Source organism: Rhinoraja longicauda, chromosome 3 (assembly GCF_053455715.1).
Source record: "Rhinoraja longicauda isolate Sanriku21f chromosome 3, sRhiLon1.1, whole genome shotgun sequence".
Lineage (NCBI taxonomy): Eukaryota > Metazoa > Chordata > Chondrichthyes > Rajiformes > Arhynchobatidae > Rhinoraja > Rhinoraja longicauda.
The window spans coordinates 35098169-35120020 of NC_135955.1; the positions used below are offsets into that span (position 1 = coordinate 35098169).

At 41.7% G+C, this 21852-nt stretch overlaps 1 protein-coding gene across 29 annotated transcripts in view; it reads left to right on the forward strand.

Annotated features, from left to right (window-relative positions):
- Positions 1–21852, forward strand: part of LOC144591791 (receptor-type tyrosine-protein phosphatase delta-like) — a 1768335-nt gene that overhangs the window by 1635610 nt on the left and 110873 nt on the right. For 17 of the 29 annotated variants that reach the window (XM_078395814.1, XM_078395847.1, XM_078395856.1 and 14 more), the window contains 3 exons: positions 4568–5155; positions 5514–5614; positions 19865–20121. In XM_078395814.1, the coding sequence (XP_078251940.1) occupies positions 4568–5155; positions 5514–5614; positions 19865–20121 (946 nt within the window). The remainder of the gene's footprint in view (positions 1–4567; positions 5156–5513; positions 5615–19864; positions 20122–21852) is intronic. The other 12 variants (XM_078395838.1, XM_078395851.1, XM_078395870.1 and 9 more) reach the window with 3 other exon arrangements.

Below are 21852 nucleotides of genomic sequence, written 5' to 3' on the forward strand. Positions count from 1 at the left end.
ACATACAGCTCTGGCTCCCAATAAATTCTCAAGACGTTTCACGGGACACTGAAAAGTTTTGCAGCCTGGATGTATCTGTGCACCACATATTTGTTTAATGAGAGGTGATTGCTCTTTCTACTCTGGTTTTAGAATGTCACACCAAATTTTAAAACTTAGGGTATATAATACTATGTGAGATAACACTATATTTAACTTTAAATACTCCTGATTTTTGGGCACCTGGCTTGGAAAGGGTGGGTTGGGGGGGAGTGTCAAACAAATTAGAGCGCTCCATGTGTGTCTCTTTCTGGCTTTGTCAGGATGACAAACCTAATTGAACAAAATAGGGTGGATGTAAGGAGAGGCTGGGGAGCTGTCAGACTCCAGCATAATCTACCCAAGTGCCAAGTAAACATTAACAGCATAGCAACTGAGATCTGTAATTTCATTTCACTGAGATATATTTATTTTGAAGTTTTTGTTATTAAAAAGTGTGATATGTGTTTTGTTATGAACGTTCTGAGTCAACCCTGTGTCAACCTCATGGATGTTGGAGTATTATTGCTTAATGCAGCATAGAAGCAGGCCCTCTGGCCCAACCACAACCACCCCCGTGTTTTCCTCACAAGGTCTCATGTTCCCAATGTTGGGGGAGTCCAGAACCAGGGGCCACAGTGTAAGAATAAGGGGTAAGCCATTTAGAACGGAGATGAGGAAAAACTTTTTCAGTCAGAGAGTTGTGAATCTGTGGAATTCTCTGCCTCAGAAGGCAGTGGAGGCCAATTCTCTGAATGCATTCAAGAGGGAGCTAGATAGAGCTCTTAAGGATAGCGGAGTCAGGCGGTATGGGGAGAAGGCAGGAACGGGATACTGATTGAGAATGATCAGCCATGATCACATTGAATGGCAGTGCTGGCTCGAAGGGCCGAATGGCCTACTCCTGCACCTATTGTCTCGGAAGGTTTCCCAACCACTGAGTTTGTGCGTTAATGAGATAAAGCACCACACACCAGTTAATTGGTCAAAAGTCATTGTTGTTTGATGGGAGCCTCTTGTGCCTGAACTGAAGTACATCATTGGTTAAATACATATGGTGTGGGAAAATGGTTCCATTCAGATGGGAGAACTTGCACTTTAACATTAAGAAAACACTACCAAATATGCAGTCATATTACACAAACCATTCAATCTCAGCAACAAATATAAGATCAGACAATCAGGGGAAATTATTTTTATTTGGCAGAGCTCACGGATAAAGGCAATAGGAAAGTATAAAATTGTGGACATTGCTCGCTGTTGCTCAAGACCTTTAATGGTCTTTTGAATTAACTTGCAGGAAAGGATATGGTTACATGGTGTTGGAGAAATCATAGCAACCAGCTGCATAAAGGTTTCACATGCTCGAATGGACTTCATTCAGTGATGAATAGACAAAATAATTCAGAGATCAGCCTCTTGCTGTGAAATGTCCTGTAATTGTTGTGCTGTCTTAGCCGATAAGGTGCTTCTATGAGAGGAAGAGAGTGTCTGTTGGCACTGCTCCACTGGAGAAGTAGCTAATGTGCCATCCATACACTGAGCTTTTAAATAATCAACTGCATTTTGCTCACCAGCCCTTTCATTAGCAAAGAAAATGGGTTTGGTGTACTTCTTATAGCTAAGCAAAAAGCTGATTCAAACTTCCAATCTAATTATCTTACATGGAAAATTAAACATTACAGCTGTAATGACTGCACAGGAACTAACCATTGAGCCCCACAGTTCATGCTGATGTTTGTGCTCTGTGCAAGTTACCTCCACCCTAATTCATTCAAACCTGGCGGCATCTCGGCACTCCCTCGCTTTCCCATGTACTTGCCTGGCTGCTGTTCAAGTGCATCTCCCCTGCTTGCCACAGCCATTCTGTATGGCATTAAGTCTGCATTCTAGCTAGTCTCTGAGATGTGATTCATGAATTCTTTATTGGATTTATTAACAACTATGCTTTATTTCTAACTCTAGTATGGGAATGTGTAAATAGTAAAATATTTCCGATCTGTCAACCCTTCCAATTTATTTGAAGATCATTGAGTCCCACCTCTTTCAGGGAACGTGAAAAAAAAGCTTTTGCTATATAACCAAAATTATTATTAGTACAAGGGAAGATATTTTTGAAGAAATTGCTCAAGCATTGTGCAAAGCTTTTTAAACCTCGACTGATACCTTTATTTAGCATTTAAAAATTGCAGATGGATGGCACACATGGAAAAAAAGAAGCACTTAGTTTTATTGTGATGCCCATTAATTAATATCTGATTGCAGGAGAGTCCTGACGCAAAGCACTGTCTGTCCACATCCCTCCTGGCCTGACCCACTGAGTTCCTTCAGCAGTTTGTTTTTGGCTCACTATCCTGCCTTGGAAGATCCCTTGTGATTTCCATTCTCTGTAGTTGGTGCATGATTTAGAAGCTGTTAAGCAACACGAGAGGCAAGAAACTATGGTTATGTTAGACTAAATTAGTAAGATCATTAACACAATTTTTAGTAGCTCAGCTGGCAGACCTGAAATAATTAAGTCTTCAGCATTACCAATTTGCTGAACGAACCCACCTCAAATCAGAAAACATCACTTAATGGTAACACTTAACTTCCAAGCATTAAATTCATTCTTGACCCATGACACTGCTTGTACTCCTGATCACCCCATTTCAGAAATGACGTGAAGGCTTTGGAAGGGGTGCAGAAGGAATTTACCCGAATGCCGCCTCAATTAAAGGATATTAGCTACAAAGAGAGGTTGTACAAACATGGATTGTTTTCTCTAGAACACCGGAGGTTAAGGGGAGACCTGATTGAGGTTTATAAAATCATGAGAATCATAGATAGGGTAGACATTCAGAACCTTTTTGTCAGGGTGGAAATATCAAAAGCTAGAGGGCATAAGTTTAAGGTGAGAAGGGCAAAGTTTAAAGGAAACGTGCCGGACAAGTTTTTTACACTGAGAGTGGTGGGCGGCAGGAATTCGCTCCCAGGGGTGGTGGTAAAAGGAAATACCACAGTGATGTTTTAAACAATTTCAGATCGGCACATGGATGTGCTGGAAATGGAGGGGTGTGTGTTTTGTGCAGGCAGATGAGATCGGTTTATTTTGCCATGACATTCAGCACAGACATTGTGGGCTGAAGGGCCTATTCCTGTGCTTTACTCTTCTGTGTTCTATAATAGGTGAAGCTGATCATATTAACTATTATGTTGTAGTCGGAAATTAAAGTTGGCAGTGTAGGTTGATGAGTAGCGACTGCTGTTCTGATAACTTTTGTGGTGAAAGTTTAAAGGGATGAAGCAAGTATGAAGCAAGTTTCCTTTGCACAGAGGGGTAAAGGGTGCCTAGAATGTGCAGCCAAAGGGAGTGGTAGAAGCAGTCACAGTAACAATATTTAAGAAACATTTAAACATGAACAAGCATGAAAGGCTGGAGCGATTGGGCTTGTATACACTGGAATTTAGAAGGATGAGGGGGGATCTTATTGAAACATATAAGATAATTAGGGGATTGGACACATTAGAGGCAGGAAACATGTTCCCAATGTTGGGGGAGTCCAGAACAAGGGGCCACAGTTTAAGAATAAGGGGTAGGCCATTTAGAACGGAGATGAGGAAGAACTTTTTCAGTCAGAGAGTGGTGAAGGTGTGGAATTCTCTGCCTCAGAAGGCAGTCGAGGCCAGTTCGTTGGATGCTTTCAAGAGAGAGCTGGATAGAGCTCTTAAGGATAGCGGAGTGAGGGGGTATGGGGAGAAGGCAGGAACGGGGTACTGATTGAGAGTGATCAGCCATGATCGCATTGAATGGCGGTGCTGGCTCGAAGGGCTGAATGGCCTACTCCTGCACCTATTGTCTATTGTCTATAAGCAAGGAAGGGAAGGATATAGACCTTATGCAGGCAGATGGGATTAGTTTAGATTGGTATCATGGCCGATACAGATATCTTGGGCTGAGGGGCTGTTCCTCTGCTGTACTGTTTAATGGTTCTAACTTGGTGGTGGTTACTAGTTTGTCAATTTTTGCTGAGACATAACGTCATATGCCTTGTAAAATGGAGACAGGAAACCACAGATGCAGGAATCTTGAACAAAGATTTGAGATTTTGGAGGATCTCTGAGGGTCGGGCAACATCTGTAGAGGGAACTAGAGAGATGATGTTTCAGATTGGGTCTGAAGTTCAATCTGAAGAATGGACCCAACCCAAAAGATCTCTCCATTTCCCTCCACAGATGCTGCCTGCCCTGTTGAGTTTATATAGCAATGTCTCATAAAAACATGCATATTTGCAACATATTTTCGATAGTTGAGCTCATGTTAACAGCAGCTATTCATATTTTTTACCAGAACTAGAATCCTGAGATATCATACAAAGAAAATCCAAGACAAAAGGGATTCTTGAATGATATATTTGAATGATGTATTTGAGCTATTTGATATAAATCAGCTATTTGAATGATATATACAACTGAAACTTGAGTTGACAAATGAATGATTTAAGTTTCTTTCTTGGATACAACCTTAGGAAATGAGAGAATTGTAATTTAATCTTAATTGTTGTTACAGTTCCTGGGAGACCTAGGCTATTGGTTAGTCATACACAGATGAACACAGCTCTCATTCAGTGGCACCGTCCTGTGGAAACCTTCGGACCAGTTCTGGGTTATCGTTTAAAATTTGGGCGCAAAGACTCTGAACTACTCACAACGTTGGAATTTTCTGAGAGGGATGACCATTACACGGCGACCGACATCCACAAGGGCACCTCCTATGTCTTCAAGCTCTCTGCAAAAAATAAATTTGGCTTCGGGGAAGAGATAGTGAAAGAAATCACAATCCCTGAAGACCAACCGAGTGGATTTCCCCAGAACACGCATGCCATTAGCTCCTCGGCCTCAAGCATTGAGCTGAAATGGCAGCCTCCTGTTTTGGCGGAGCGGAATGGTTTAATCACTAAATACATCGTGCTGTACAGAGATATCAACAGCCCAAACAATCCTATAGAGATCTCTGTGGCTTCTCCTGAGACAACGTTGAAGCTCACCAACCTTAAACCTGACACCACTTATGATATCAAAGTGCGAGCTCATACAAGTAAAGGTCCTGGTCCATATAGTCCTAGTGTTCAATTCCGGACACTGCCACTGGATCCAGGTAGGATTTGTCTATTTGTGTGCTCCTTGGTGCTGGTGGGTGACGATATTAATGTGCTGGGTCACCAAGAATATGCATTATATCTCACTTCTTTCCACAAACTTGAAAGGTAATGTTCTTGAATCTTAATATACTTTGGGACTTCTGTGCTCATAGATGCATTCTGTTGAGGCTGCTTAAACCTGTATGGCTTCTAAAGGTAAGTTTTAGTCAATAAGATTTGCAGGATTCGAGTTAATGACAGGTCATGCAATATTCAGTTTTGGAGAGGTGATTCTTACAAACAAGAGTACTGCTGCAAACCACACACAAAGTTTGAGCGGTCCCATCTAAACTATCACTCTTCTTACCTTTTCAGCAGTGTTTGCAAAAAATTTTCATGTTAAAGCTGTAATGAAGACGTCAGTTTTATTAACGTGGGAGATTCCTGAAAACTACAACACAGCCATTCCTTTCAAAGTGAGTTTCTTTGTCTCCACTGTAAATAAGTCCTGTGTCAATACAAATGGTTGCTTTTGTGAACGGTTTAAAGTATTAGATTCATAAGCTTGTTCATCACACATATCTTAGGATAGAAATTTGAAGTGGCAATGTTATTGAGAAAATTCTTGCACCATATTCTATTGTCTTCTTTCTTCATGCAACAACAATCCACATTTTAAACTAATTAATATTACTGGCTGTAATTTCTATCCATCAATTCCTATTTAGCACATTAGGGCAATTAGGACTCCTAGAAGGATTTAAACATTACCTCCTTGGAAGTCTCAGTTTTGGTATGATTTCACTGAAGATTATTCTGAAACTATCTCTATTAGGAAAGAGAGAGGGTGCAGAGGACACAATTCACAGGACTTTGTCCAGGGTGGTGTGTTTAAGCAGTGGGGAGAGACTGGATAAGGTGGCTTTGTTTTCCTACGAGGAGAATGCAAAGGAACCTGATGGGAGTATACTCATTTATGAGTGGCATAAAATAATAAAGGCACTTTTCCCCAAGCGGTATATAAACTAGAGAGTATAGGGTTATAGTAAGGAGTAAAAGATTTGAGGGGATCTGAGGAACAACCTTTTCACCCAGAGAATGGTTGGAATCTGGGATGCACTTCATGAGGGGATGGTGGAGGCAGGTACTCACAAAACATTCAAGAGATATCTCGATGAGCATTGTATATTGCCAAGCCTGGTAAATGGGGTTAGTGCAAATAGCCACTCAATGGTAAGCATGGATTTGGTCGGCTGAAGGGTTTGCTCTGTACTGTGTGATCCAAATTCTGTACTGTATGACCCAATGAAAATCAGAAGGAATGAGAAAGACGGCATAGAAAGGAGTTCCTAAACTGGCTTGGTACTAGATTCCTGGTTAAAAAGATGCCCCGGGTTGCAAATATTAATTTGTTAATGATATGGTGAGTGTGCATTCTGGTAGGTTACTTCAGCCAGATAATAAAAAGATCAGGAGAAATGAATGAAGTACTATCTAAAGAAGGGAATAGTGATAATATAATGTAAATGGCAAGATATCAGACAAAATTATTGTGAAAGTAAACATAATTGAAAACAAAAGAGTCGAGGATGTAGCGGCCAACTTTATGCTTCTCGAAAAGCCCCAAAGCTTACCATATGACGAAGGAATGGGAGCGGTGGTTCTTGACTCAAATAACGAAAACAAAAAGATCTTCACGACGTTGCAGTTAGTTAGTTGTTTATTGAAGCAAAATACAAAACAGATTAATGTATCTCCCATCGTTAACTTGTTTGTTTGTAGTAAGAACTTAGTTTCTCACTGACACTCCTTCGAATCCTGTTACTTACTAAAACCTTATGTTTTAGTAGGCTTGACTTGTATGGCCTGCTAACCTTATATCACCAGGCTCTTGGCGTGTCACACTGAAGCATTAAATCAGTGCTGGGCAAGTTATACTCATAATCAGATTCCTTGCATGGCAGCTCCCAGTCCATTACGTAAACTCCCACATTCATCTCAGGACAATCCCCTGGTGTCCAAAAATAATACAGCAGGATACAAAGTAATATAATATTATGCAAAATAACATAAACTCAAAATGGCTCCTACACACCGTCCCCTAATTGTTGTAAGTGCATAACGCAACAATTACTAATAAACATCAAAATAAGTCATAAAAACCATATATAATCAAAAAAGCATGCACTACATATTGGCATCTAATCTACTATAGTGATTCTTCAATCTTCAAGACCACCAGTCTTTGCTGTACCAGCTCCCAGGAGCAGACATATCCTTGTTATCAGTTTTTCCAAGATGTTGCTCTTAGTCCGAAGTCGAACAGTACGCACAAAACCTTGTGCATCTGGTACAGCCTTTAATATTCTGCCCATTAGAAAGAATCCTCTTCAATCTTCTTCTCTTCCAACTTAAGAAACGGCCTGCTGTCAGTCCACTTGATGCTTCACCTGCAGGATTTTCCTTTGTGCTAACATATCTCCATTGTGATACATCAATAGCAACCGTTATGAAGGAGATTCTGTTTGCTACAACTGTTTGAAAGCGTTTGGTTTTGTTGTTGATGTACTTAAGCACCGTTGTGCTATCGGTCTAGAAGATGGATTTGTCCAGTTGAAGCTGTAATTCTTTTTGCAGCATTGTGTCAACTCTAGATTTTCCCATTATGAAGTCATGATTGTGTTGCTTGACCAGAAGCTCCTCTTGGCTTGCAATAGATATTCGATTGACAGCAGCAGCAGGGCAGCCATTTCCATCCCTGCTGTCGTCGTCTCTTCTCAGTTCACCATCCAGGGTAGTTCCATTTGTAACAGAGATTTCTGGATAGTCATCTACAGTTTTGCTACTGATGGATTCATTTCGTTTTCCACCATCGACAAAAAGTGTAGAGTTCTCTGTGGAACTAGCTTTTCAGCAATTACTTTGGTTGAAACGTCTTCAAGGTGTGCTGGGATTTCTGGTGTTTCTGCAGGATCCCCTGAAGTTTCCAGTTCTATCATTTCTTGATCCATAGATTCACTATCTTCTGGTGCTAGTTCAGAGTTGTCTCAGTCATCTCTGTGTTCAGACAAGTATTTTCAGGACCAGATTCTCCAGCCAATGGATCAGCTTGGACTGCTTTGGAGAAGATGCAGGTTTGATCACCAGCCCCGACATGCCCACACGTTTGAGATGGGAGAACAGCACCTCTCCCACTTGGCTTTTCATTCTTTTCTGGTTGCTTTTCCTTGTCCTTTTGTTCAATATGAAGTATTTCAGAATGATCTTGCACCTGTGCTTCTACAGGTTCTGTAGTCGTTGCCAAACTGCCTTTGGCTGTTTATGGTTTTTCTCTTGCCTGAGCAAAGGTAGGGCCTTTGACAGTTCCTCCTTTCAAATAAGAGTTCATCCCATCAGCTGTTGTCGAGCTGTATCTTGACTTCCTAGCCTTAGGTACATTGAGTCTTGTCTTGGCTGCTGCTATTGCAGCATCTAGTTCCAATCGTTCCTTCCGTCTTCTCAGCTGTTCCTTCTGGCTCTCCCATTCGAGCTCCATTTCCAATTGTCTTCTCTTCCTGGCGAACCATTTCCAAACACAATTTCTTCTGTTCAATTCACAATTCTTTGTTTTTCAATTGTTCATCTCGTTTCTTCTGTTTTTTCTCCTTTCTCTGTTCCTGGGCCTCAATCTCATGCCTGACTTCCATGAAGGCAGCCAGTTCTGTGAGAACGCCCAGGTCTGCCTTTGCCTTCATACGAGCAGAGTGCATCCAAGATGTACGAGATGAAGAACGAGATTTGAAGATCAATTTAGACTTTCAGACATTTGAAGCATTGCCATCAGGTCCAATGATATCTAAGTTTACACGACTCTGTTGTGTAGCACTCTCAGCAATGGAGTGTGTAGTTTGATAACTACCCTTAGTACCTTGTGTAATCCCGATAAAAGTTTCCACTGTTTGGTGAATCCACTGATTTTGCTTTTCGAGCTCATCTTCAGGCATTGGTGACTTTGCCAGTACTTCCTTGATCAATTGAATCAGGTTAGATTGTACTCCATTTACATTTTCACCTGATTCCATGTTCTCTTTCATCATCATATCATATCATATCATATATCTACAGCCGGAAACAGGCCTTTTCGGCCCTCCAAGTCCGTGCCGCCCAGTGATCCCCGTACATTAACACTATCCTACACCCACTAGGGACAATTTTTACATTTACCCAGCCAATTAACCTACATACCTGTACGTCTTTGGAGTGTGGGAGGAAACCGAAGATCTCGGAGAAAACCCACGCAGGTCACGGGGAGAACGTACAAACATCATTTCTATTAACTTGGTAGCTTGTTTATATCTTGAGTTCTTCTGTTTTTCTCTTCCTCAATCTCACGCTGGCTTTTCAGGGAGGCAACCCACTCCAAGACGTAAGAGAACTTTGAAGTTTCACTTATTGAAGAAAAATCAATTTCCCTTTGGGAATCCATTCTGATGGCGCCACCTGCTGGCCAAACATCAGATTTACGTACAAGCATACTTGTACGTCAATATCCCTTTAAGACGTATTGATGTAAAGTCATATCTTTGGAATTCAAAACAAGCTGATACCTTGCGTTGCTCAAGGTCATTTCTTTGCTCTCAGCATTCCTCCCAAAAGCTGTTTTCCAATAAAGCTTACTGCAATTAACTGACTTTCTAAATTTCCAATCTCCGTTAGTCAGATTAACGCAAAAAAGAATCTTTGATCAGTTTCCTTCAACTTCGAAGTTTAGCAACAAAACAATACTTGTAATGTTAATCGCTACACAAGCTCCAGCCCCGCTCCTAGAGCCAGTTCGTTTTCAATTACTCTTAGAGACGGATTTACTTTATCTCTCACCGAGGATAGCTCTTGATCTATTCACTCCAGCTGAGGAAGGTATTACAATAAATCACTCCAGTTCAGATAATTTCTTACAATGCGCTCCGGCAAAGATAAGTTCTTACCCTTGTAGCGGCCAGCTTTATGCTTCCCTATAAACCCCCAAAGCTTGCCATGGGCTTTGGGGGTTTATAGGGAAGCATAAAGCTGGCCGCTACAAGGGTAAGAATATCTTTGCCAGAGCGCATTAAAATAAATTATCTGAACTGGAGTGATTTATTGTAATACCTTCCTCAGCCGGAGTGAATAGATCAAGAGCTATCCTCGGTGAGAGATAAAGTAAATCCGTCTCTAACAGTAACTTAAAACGATCTGGAGCGGTGGTTCTTGACTCAAATAACAACAACAAAGAGATCTTCATGACGTTGCAGTTAGTTAGTTGTTTATTGAAGCAAAATACAAAACAGATTAGCATATCTCCCATTGTTAACTTGTTTGTTTGTAGTAAGAACTTAGTTTCTCACTGACATTCCTTCGTATCCTGTTACTTACTAAAACCTTATGTTTTGGTAGGCTTGACTTGTTTGGGCTGCTAACCTTATATCAACAGGTCCTTGGCGTGTCACACTGAAGCATTAAATCAGTGCTGGGCAAGTTATACTCATAATCAGACTCCTCCCATGGCACCTCCCAGTCCATTACGTAAACTCCAACATTCATCTCAGGACAACCCCCTGGTGTCCAAAAATAATACAGCCGGATACAAAGTAATATAATAATATGCAAAATAACTAATAAATACAAAATGGCTCCAACAGAGGAATAAATTAATATTATTTAACCTGTGCATCATCTTGCATGATTTTTTTTTTTTTTTAAATGGATGAACCAAGGGCTTTAGTTTACAGTCAAATAAAGTATAGAATTGGAAACATAGTATCAAGAATATAAATCCAAAATGAATCACTGGTAGATTTTGTAAAGATTAATCAACTAGGAATCAAATCAAATGGAAGATGTTAAAACAGGAGAACACCTTAGTTGTGGTAAGCTAAATCTAATTAGATTCTAGACTGGAATCAAAAACAAGAAAGACAATGATTTGAGGTAATACATTGAAAGAGAGCCACTTGTGAGAAAATAAGAAGATTGGGAAACTACTGTTGAAAAGTTGAGTGAGATAGCAATAACTCATAAAGATACAAAGTTCTGGTGTGACACAGTGGGTCAGGCAGCATCTCTGGAGAACGTGGATAGGTGACGTTTCGGGATGGGACCCTTCTTCGGACTGATTCAGTGTGATGTGAGATGCTGCCTGACCCACTGAGTTACTCCAGCACTTTGTGTCCTTTTGTGTAAACCAGCATCTGCAGTGCCTTGTTTCTCGTCAAAACTCGTGTTGAGTGTGAAGACCATTGCAGACTAAATGGGACATGTGGGTTGGTTCTCTGCTGAATATTCCATTTAAGAATTTTATTGGTTCCTTTTTATACCATGATCATGAACTGTACATGGTGTAGTATCTTAGCATCATGCATTTGCAGTTTCATGGACCCACAAAGATCTGGCAGTCTTGTGTGGAGCAGCTCGCATTCTCCTCATAACTGTGGGGGGAAAGTAGGACTCCATGAAGGTGCGTCCCAAACACCTACACAACGAATCACTGCTGCCAGGGCCAAGGAACTTAAACAGACGTCTACACAGAGATCAGCAGTTGCTTGCACACTTCATGCACTTTCCCAGTAGTTGGAGCAGTGTTATCTACACATTTAATCCATAGAAGATTATGCTGCATTAATTTCAACTGGCAGCTGCACGGAAGGAGGTAAATTTTAGTTACTTTGTTTTCAATTGATTAGGATAAGTAAAATATCTTTTCTTAATCATTTAGTGCTTTATTCACTTTGACTTTTGTAAAAACATATTTTACAAAGTTAAGAGGCATTCATAATATTCGAGCTATTTGACAGCTTAGACAGCTGTGCGTGCCCGGTGGCACGGCGTCATCAGCTGGCTGACCGTGTCTCTGTGTGATTCATGATCCGAAGACCAGAGTCTTTGAGGGAGATCCCTGCAGGGGGTCCACTGATGATGAGGGGAGATTGGGCAGGGAGACGATTGCAAGTGGTGAACCGGTCTAATGTGAGACTTGGGTTCACTTGCACTGTCACAACAGGGGAAAACCACATTGATGCATAGCTGAAGGGGTGAACAAAATGCTGGAAGTGCACACCGCAGCGGTCAGCAGCAGTGTAGGGGCGCGGTAAGGCAAACGTTTCAGATGTGACCATTCCTCAGAACTTGCCTCTGTTAACTTGCCAATTATTTCCGTGACAATGGATTGGTTGTCATTTACCAGCAGTTGTCTTTGTGCTTTACATATTACAGCAGCTGCAGTTCGTTTTCTAAAAAAAACTATTTTACAACTCTGTCCAGTTGGTATTTTTAACAAAGGAGGTAGACTCGTATCGCCTTCAGCCCACAAAATGGATGTCAACGAGTGGATACCCATCCACACTTATCCCAGTTACCTGATTGTTGTGGATAGCAGCCTTCGACGTCTGAGCAATTCATAACTGTATGCACTCTGCTCTTAGACAACATTGCCACAGGGAAAGGTTTCTTATTATCTACCCTGTCTTGGTCATACAGGATTTTGAAAACCCTCATCAAGGATCCCCTCAACCTCCAGCAGAGGGGATTCACTAAGATGCTGCATGGGATGGAGCTTTTCAGTTATGAAGAACAATTTGATAGCTTTGTTTTCCTTGGAGCTGTGGGGATGTTAAGATGTTAAAATTATGAGGGGCAGATAGGGTAGGTAACAGGACCATTTCCCTGTTGCTGAGGCACCTATAAATAGAAGGTATATCATATCATATCATATCATATATATACAGCCGGAAACAGGCCTTTTCGGCCCACCAAGTCCGTGCCGCCCAGTGATCCCCGCACATTAACACTATCCTACACCCACTAGGGACAATTTTTACATTTTTACCCAGCCAATTAACCTACATACCTGTACGTCTTTGGAGTGTGGGAGGAAACCGAAGATCTCGGAGAAAACCCACGCAGGTCACGGGGAGAACGTACAAACTCCTTACAGTGCAGCACCCGTAGTCAGGATCGAACCTGAGTCTCCGGCGCTGCATTCGCTGTAAAGCAGCAACTCTACCGCTGCGCTACCGTGCCGCCCTAGATTTACAGTAAGGGGTAAAAGGTTTAAGAGGGGATCTGAAGAATTTTACATCTAGAGACTGGAACTGACACAGGATGGAGATATTCCGGCAACACTTACTATCTGGATGAGCATGTGATCAGCCAAGGCCAAGAAGGATACAGCCATGTGACGGAAATTGGTATCGGTATGGTCACGTGTACAAAGATACAGACTTAGTGTAGGTGAGTACTTCATGGTTAACATGGACATGGTGGGCCGAAGGGCCTGTTTCTGTACCATGTGATGACATGACTCTACTCATGGTTTTATCGATCAAAGTAGTTCGTGTTGGAGAGAAGTGCCCTACATTCCTTACAAAGCCTTTGAAATTTCAGGAATTTTTAACATTTAAAAGTCATAAAGTCAGGTATTGCCTCTTAATTTCTCTGAAAGATTAGAGCAGCTGTGTAAGGAAGCGCGAGCTTCGTACCTCAGGTACGAAGATGAGGTAAGATTCATAGAATACTTACATTGTTTAGTATGTACAAACTTATCTTGAAGTAGAGTATTGTAGATTCAAAGCCATCTTATTGTTGAGATGAACATGATTTCATTTAAATTAATACTGACTAAAAAATATATAATCATGCAGAATTCCTTCTCTGGATACATAGCAAAATAATCAGTGAAGGACAGTTGGGAAATCCTGTATTATACTCATGCCAATTATTTTACTTGAGCTATCAATTATGCAAATCCAACCGAATACTATTTCAGTGTAGTTGTATAAGAGGTGTAGGAAAGAACTGCAGATGCTGGTTTATAATGAAGATAGACACAAAATGCTGGAGTAACTCTGTGGGACAGGCAACATCTCTGGAGAGAAGGAATGGGTGAAGTTTCGGGTCAAACCACTTCTCCAGAGATGTTGCCTGTCCCGCTGAGTTACTCCAGCACTTGTGTCTATCTTAGTTGTATAAGAGTGCTATAATTACAGCCATTCTGGAATTCAAAGAAATGTAAGTACCTCAACCATTTTGTCGCATTGTTTTTAATCTGCATGAAATTGGGTTTTGTTTGGGCATTTTCTCCTTTCCTGTTAATGCGAGGAGTAAAGATGTTCTTCCAACTCACTAAGCGTCTTATTATCTTCATGGTTATGAGCGCCACCTGGATCCTCTGGTCACTCCTAAATACAGGCATGGATTTTGCTGAGTTTTATCATTTCCCCTCATAACAGCTGTCAAACTAAGGACTATTTTAAAATGTGGATGTTTCAAACAATTTCAAAATTGTTGCAGTCTATACCAGGAGTGCCTGCAGAACCTGACAGAGATATACCAGCACTTAAGCATGCGGAATCAGCTCGCGGATATTGTGCCGAGTTAGATATGTGCAGTGGTGATTTTGAGCAAACAGCAAAATCCGGGCCATCCTTTATGAATGCTTTTGTGCTCAACAATCAGTGTAAAAGCTTTCCGCTCAATTCACTTAACTGCGTTTCAAGAATATACTCTACACACTGGGTTCATACATTTCACAGGATATGATAATGCCTTTAGTTAACCATTACTTCTTTAGAGAAGTAATTACTTCTCGCATTACTTCTTTAGCCCAGAGAATTGGCAGCGCCTTCTCTTCCCCGGTCCTCAGTATTACCCCAGGTCTAGGGGTGGCACAATGGTAGAGTTGCTGCCTTACAGCACCAGAAACCCAGGTTCAATCCTGACTACGGGTGCTGTCTGTACAGAGTTTGTATGTTCCCCCTGTGAAAGTGTGGGTTTTCTCTGGGTGCTCCGGTTTCCTCCCACAGTACAGGTTTGTAGGTTAATTGTATCTTGTCCCTAGTATGTAGGATAGTGATCGCAGGTCAGTGCACCCTCGGTGGGACGAAGAAACTGTTTTTGCGTTTGATCTCTAAACTCTTCATGAATAAGGAGGCACAGCGGCGCAGTTGGTAGAGCTGCTGCCTCACAGCACCAGAGATCCATGTTCGATTCAGACCTCTGGTGCTGTCTGTGTGGAGTTTGCATATTCTTCCTCAGACCATGTAGTTTTCCTCCCACATCACAAAAACATGCGAATTTGAATGTTAATTGACCTCTGTAAATTGCCCCTAGTGTGTAGTGAGTGAAAGTGGAATAATATGGTACGAGTGTGAATGGGTGATCAAGGACAACAGTCTAAGAATAAAGGGGAGGCCATTTAAAACTGAGGTGAGAAGAAACTTTTTCACCCAGAGAGGTGTGAATTTGTGGAATTCTCTGCCACAGAAGGCAGTGGAGGACAATTCACTGGATGAATTTAGAAGAGAGTTAGATAGAGCTCTTGGGGCTAGTGGAATCAAATGATATGGGGAGAAGGCAGGCACAGGTTACTGATTGTGGATGATCAGCCATGATCACAATGAAGGCGTGCTGGCTCGAAGGGCCAAATGGCCTCCTCCTGCACCTATTTTCTATGTTTCTATATTTCCAGAAGGTAGTCCAGAGCAGAGCAATTGCCATACCAGACTGAGATGCATCCCATCAGAATACTTTTTCTAGCACATCTGTAGATATGTGAAAGAATCCTCGTGGACATGGCAAATCTTCTCAGACACCAAAGAAAGTAAAAATGCTGATGTGCTGTCTTGACGCTCACGTCAGTACGAATATATCAGTTGAGGTTGCTGGTGATATCGATGTGAGGAACCTGAAGCTCTACATCAGCTCCATTGATGAGGACAAAGTTATGCCTCCACTGAAGGCTGTGGAGGCAAAGTCAGTCAATATATTTAAAACGGAGATAGATTCTTGATTACTATGGGTGTCAGAGGTTAGGGGGAGATGACAGGAAAATGGGGTTAGGAGGAAGAGATAGATCAGCCATGATTGAATGGGCTGAATGGCCTAATTCTACTCCTGTCACATGATCTTATGATCATCACCCCCTTGCCTCCTTATGACACCAACCAACTCTTTCATCTTCCAAATGTTGTTCTAGGTTATTGTTCCTGGTAAAAAAGTTCCCAAAGCCTTCCCTGTGTTTCTGTGGTATCAGCAAACTTAAAGATTGAGTTGGTGGTATAATTGGCCACACAATCATGGGTGTACAAGGAGTTGAGCAAGGGATTGAGCACGCTACCCTGAGCAGCACCCGTGTTGAGGGTAACAGTGAAGGAAATCTTATGACCAATTCTAACCCACTAAATTCTGCTGATCAGGAAGTCCATAAACCAGTTGCTGAGAGAGGCCTCAAGGCCAACGACCAGGAGTTGAGAGATGGGTTTATTCGGTATTGTGGTGTTGAAGCCCATTCTTATTACTTTTAAACTTGCCTGTTCCAACCTCAGTCTGCCTTCAAGTCATGAGATCATCAAAATCTCTACTCTTTCTGTCCTATATCATAGCTAATGCCTTTCAACATTCACCCAAGAATTACCAACCTTTGTAGGCCACCAGTTAAGCAATGGTTTATTTTTTATTTGCTTGATCTGATGGAGGAGATCAACGAGGATCCGAAATCCCACATACATAAGATACAAAATGCTGGAGTAACTCAATGGGTCAGGCAGCATCCCTGGTGAACAATAATCCATCCCTGGAGAATTCCTGGAGAATATGAACCCATCAATCTGAACCGCTGAGTTACTCCAGCATTTTGTGTCTACCTTTGATTTAAACCAGCATTTGCAGTTCTTTTCTACAGAACATGAATCCATTTTCTCCAGACATACTGCATGACCCTTTGGGTTACTCTAGCACTTTGTGGGGGGGGGGGGTTTGTGTATCCCCGGCTTTGTTTTCATCTCTCTGTGCTCCTTCCTCGTCTTTTCTCCAGCCGCATAATCCTTATTGATTTCTATACTCCTCCACATTCAACTTCTTCAGAATCCTTATATAAATTACTCCATAAATGTGTTTGTCTATTTATTAATGTGGATCCGAAGACGAGCAGCATCATTCTTGGACACTAGGTGTACCTTAATTATTGCCCTGTTGGACTTGGTCCATGGGCATTTTTCCCCAATGATTTGATTGACACCAGAACTGCAGCCTGAGTTATTGCAAACACTCCAGGGTCCAGGTTGACTGAACAGTGGCCTTTCCACGGAACCGGGTCAACATATGTCACAGCCTAAAGGAGGAGATCATTGCTCAAAAGCAGTGCAATCCGTGGAAAATATGGCAGTCTGACCTTACCTGCAGACGTCAAGCAAAGGTCAAGGCCCATGTGCCTGCAAGCAGCAACAATCCAGTAAAGCAATGATGCCTCTGTGTACTCTGCAAATGCATGCAATTCATACCAGCCTATTGGCCTTAACAGCTAATGCCATGGAATATGGTGCCTTCATCAAAATGGGCTGCATTTTTATTCTTGCTGATCTTCTTTAGCAAGATGCCCTTCATTTTATAAAATTCTTATAACTTATGTTAATGCATTTTATCTCTACTGCAATTTAATTTCCTGTGGATGCATCTGCTTGCTATTTTTGGGTTATTCTGCTTTAATCATCCTATGTGATTTTCTTTTTCCCTTCCAGATTTGGATATTATCTTCCTTATTTTCTGGTCAGAACCTTTCTTGCAGATAGCGATCCAGTTTATGTTATGAGCCACTTCAATTCTCAGTTAATAGTTTCCTTCCTGACCCCACGAGTCTTTGAACAAGCCAAAATATTCTTGCCACATAACATAACCTACTGCTTGCTAAAATCAGCATGGACAATAAACACCGTATTCTGTTAATTTGGTGTGACTTTTTGTATTTATAGAGAGATAACATAAATGTTACAGTCACTGATATTTCTCTCTTATATCTCTATCAGTTAAATCCATGACCCTTTCCTATTAACTGCCTATGGATTAGTTTTGCTCAGTGAGACTCTTGTTATTTTTCCACAGTAGATATAAAAACTTATCATTTAGTATACAGCTGGATCAACTTTTTGATTTACCATTGATTGGAAAATGATTGCTCTTTGAAAATGATTGCTCTTTGCCAATCTCCTTGAATCAGGAGGGGCTTAGAAAGGCAGCACAATGGCACAATGAGCTACCATCTCACAGCGCTAGAGACCCCGGTTCGATCCTGACTATGGTAGCTATCTGTGCCTCTGTGTCTCTCACCAACTTCTACAAATGCACCATAGAAAGCATCTTATTAGGATGCATCACAGCTTGGTTTGGGAACAGCTCTATCTAAGACGGGAAGAAATTGCAATGAATTGTGGACACAGCCCAAGACCATCACACAAACCAACCTCCTTTCTATTGACTTCATTTATACCTCACGCTGCCTCGGCAAGGCCAGCAGCATGATCAAGGACGAGTCGCACCCTGGCCAATCCCTCTTCTACCCTCTCCCATCAGGCAAAAGGTATAAAAGTGTGAAAACGCACACCACCAGATTCAGGGACAGTTTCTTCCCAGCTGTTATCAGGCAACTAAATCATCCTATCACAACCAGAGAGCACTGCTGGACTACTATCTACCTCATTGGTGACCTGCAAACTATCCTTAGGTCAGGCAGCATCTAGGAGAGAGGGAATGGGTGACGTTTCGGGTCGAGACCCTTCTTCAGTCTGAAGAAGGGTCTCGACCCGAAACGTCACCCATTCCCTCCCTCCTAGATGCTGCCTGACCTGCTGAGTTACTCCAGCATTTTGTGATACCTTCGATTTGTACCAGCATCTGCAGTTATTTTCCTACACAACTTGCAAACTATCCTTGATCGGACTTTACTGGCTGTAGCTCGCACTAAACGTTATTCCCTTGTCATGTATCTCTGCACTACAAATGGCCCAATTGTAATTATGTATTGTCTTTTTGCTGACCCGTTAGCATGCAACAAAATCTTTTCACTGTACCTCGGTGTACGTGACAGTAAACTAAACTAAAAATGAAACTGAACAGAAAATGCAGTGTTTGGACGTTCTCCCTGTGACTGCATGAGTTTTCTCTGGGTGCTTCGGTTTTCTCCCACATTCCAAAGATATGCAAATTATTCGGTTAATTGGCTTCTGTAAATTACCCCGAATGTGAAGGATGCAAAAGTTGAACATAGAACGAGTGTGCGGGTGCTCGATGGTTGGTCTGGACTCAGTGGGCTGAAGGGCCTGTTTCCATGCTGTATCTCTGTACTAAACTAAGAATGGGAAGGAATTTATCTGAAGGATGTAAGATCTTGGAGGTCTTTTTAGCAGATAGAGAGAGAATATTTACTTATGTGGATGAAGGATTTCCTTCAATGGGACACTATTTTAATATGTCATCTATTTAATCCATAGATGAAGCAATTTTTGTTTCCTCTTCATCAGTATTATGGGAACTGTCTTCTTCAAAGGGTGGAAGTGACTTCATTCAATATTATTAGAGTCAACTAATATTCAATATTATTAGAGTGAGATAGTTTCTATATTATTAGAGTGAGATAGATCTTTGATAAGCAAGGAGAAGAAATGTTTCTGGGTTAGACAGGAATGCAGAACTGAGGTTAAAATGAGAAGCACCATTAACTTAATTGGCGGAATCTATTCGAGGGGCCGTGGCCTATTCCTGCTTGTAATGTTCACGTTCATATGTACTTTCAACGTTCTGCAGGTAGCTCTAAATGTTGGAGGTTAATTTTTAAGTCGGATTGCAACAGGCCGCCACTTCTGTTTGAGAGGTTTGCTGCTGTATCAGGTATGTTGAATTGATTTCAAGGGGACTAATGGCAGTTTTATTCTTCATTCGATTAGATCATCTACAACAATGACCACATTGAAGTGGATGGCAGAGCTGCCCAGAAACTGATCACCAATTTAAGCCCCGACACGTCGTATTCGTTTGTGCTGACCAATCGCGGGAACAGTGCAGGAGGATTACAGCAAGTGGTCTCCGCGCACACAGCACCGGACCTTCTCCGCACCAAGCCTGTCTTGATTGAGAAAACCAACTCAGATGGAATGCTAACCGTCGAGCTGACAGCAGTGCCAACGCCACCAGCCCCTGTAAAGTAAGCAACGGTCACTCAATCAGTTACAGTATAAAACTCTGCTCAAGTCTCTTTGGCAGGCTACTTTTCCACCGGCGTGTATTGATTTTTAACTGTTTCAAAAGTCAATGGGTCTTGCATTGCAGAAGGTTACCCAGCAAAAGGGATCATTGTCCATGGACTCTGCACACAAGCATTGACCAGAGCTGGATGGGGAGAGCCAATCACGCTAGCCCTTTGCTCCCTCAAGTAAGGCAGCGAAGGTCAGGGTGATGACTGAGCCTCAGGTGGTGCAGATATCTCATCCCTGAAAACTACTGACAACCTCGCACAAGAGTCAAGTCAAGAGTCGATAGTCATATACATGGTGGACGGAATAATGAACTTCTTACTTAGAGTCATAGAGAGAGCCATACAGCATGGAAACAAGCCCTTCTGCCAAACTTGCCCACGCCGACCAACATGTCCTATCTACACTAGTCCCAGCTGCCTGCATTTGTCCCATATCCTTCTGCAGCTATCCTATCCACGAACCTGTCTCAATGTTTCTTAAACAGTGTGTAGTACCTTGATAGAAAAATAGTACTTGATGCAGCTTTACAGACATATTATTGCTACAGCTTAACAAATATACAGTAAAACAATAATACTATAATTTATCTGTTTAACTCGGTAACCAGACTATAATAGTGCAAGTGAGGCAAAGCTGGGGTCTGAAATTTGTTGTCAACCAAAGCTGTCACTGAATTTTACAATTGAATGTCTCTATTCTGTGATACACAAAAGAAACTAAAAAAGTTTTAAAAATAACAAAAATACATAATAATGGACACAAATGCTGAGAACGGTAAATTAAAACATGTTTTTGAACAAAGCCAGTGCCCCTTTTCGTCTGCACCCCTTATTAAAATTGATGAACGTTTCAGATCCTGCAGTAAGTGAGACTTTGCAAAAGAGGTTATCCTCCAGAGTACTCATCAGTTATCCCACAAAGGCTGCATTCTGCCTTTGGACACCATGGCAAGTCGCGCAGTAACAGGTATGTGCACGCAAGCCTGGGATTTAATTAAACTTGAACATCTGATTGCAGCTCAGCCTGCAAGACTTGGCCAGTGGACACCATTGTTTCCGGCAAGCTTGCCCACTACACAGCTGGATTTTCTCTGCAGCTGTGGCCTGAGCCTGGAGAACTGTTCAGGTTGTCTTGAGCTTCCACATTCAAGAATTGAGTGTCGACTGTGCTCTTCATTGCCGTTTCCCTCCAGACCCACTCACTGAGAGATAAAGTAACCTATGACTATGGATAATGTTATTGCTCACTGTGCTGCAGTTTGGCAACTGAGCCAAAACCTTCCCCTGTCAGATGCTTTTTTGTTTCCCTAGAAAAGGGCATAACATCAACATATACAGAGGCAATTGTCCATTTAATTTATGTCCAAATGATGATTATTTATGACTGTTGATTCACCAGAATGGTTTGAGGGCAACGGCAATACCCCCCAATATATTCTCCCCCTTGCAGTTTATATGTGAACGCATTCTGTTCGCATAGAATGCGTTCGCATAGAAACTGCAAGGGGGAGAATATATTGGTGGGCATTGCCGTTGCCCTCAAACCATTCTGGTAAGATAAGGCATACTACATGCAAACCAGGAAAATAAAGGTGCATGTAACATGGATATTACAATAATGGGGTACTGGTATCTACATCTAGACTGGATGAATTCATGAAGGATATGAATGCTGGTTTT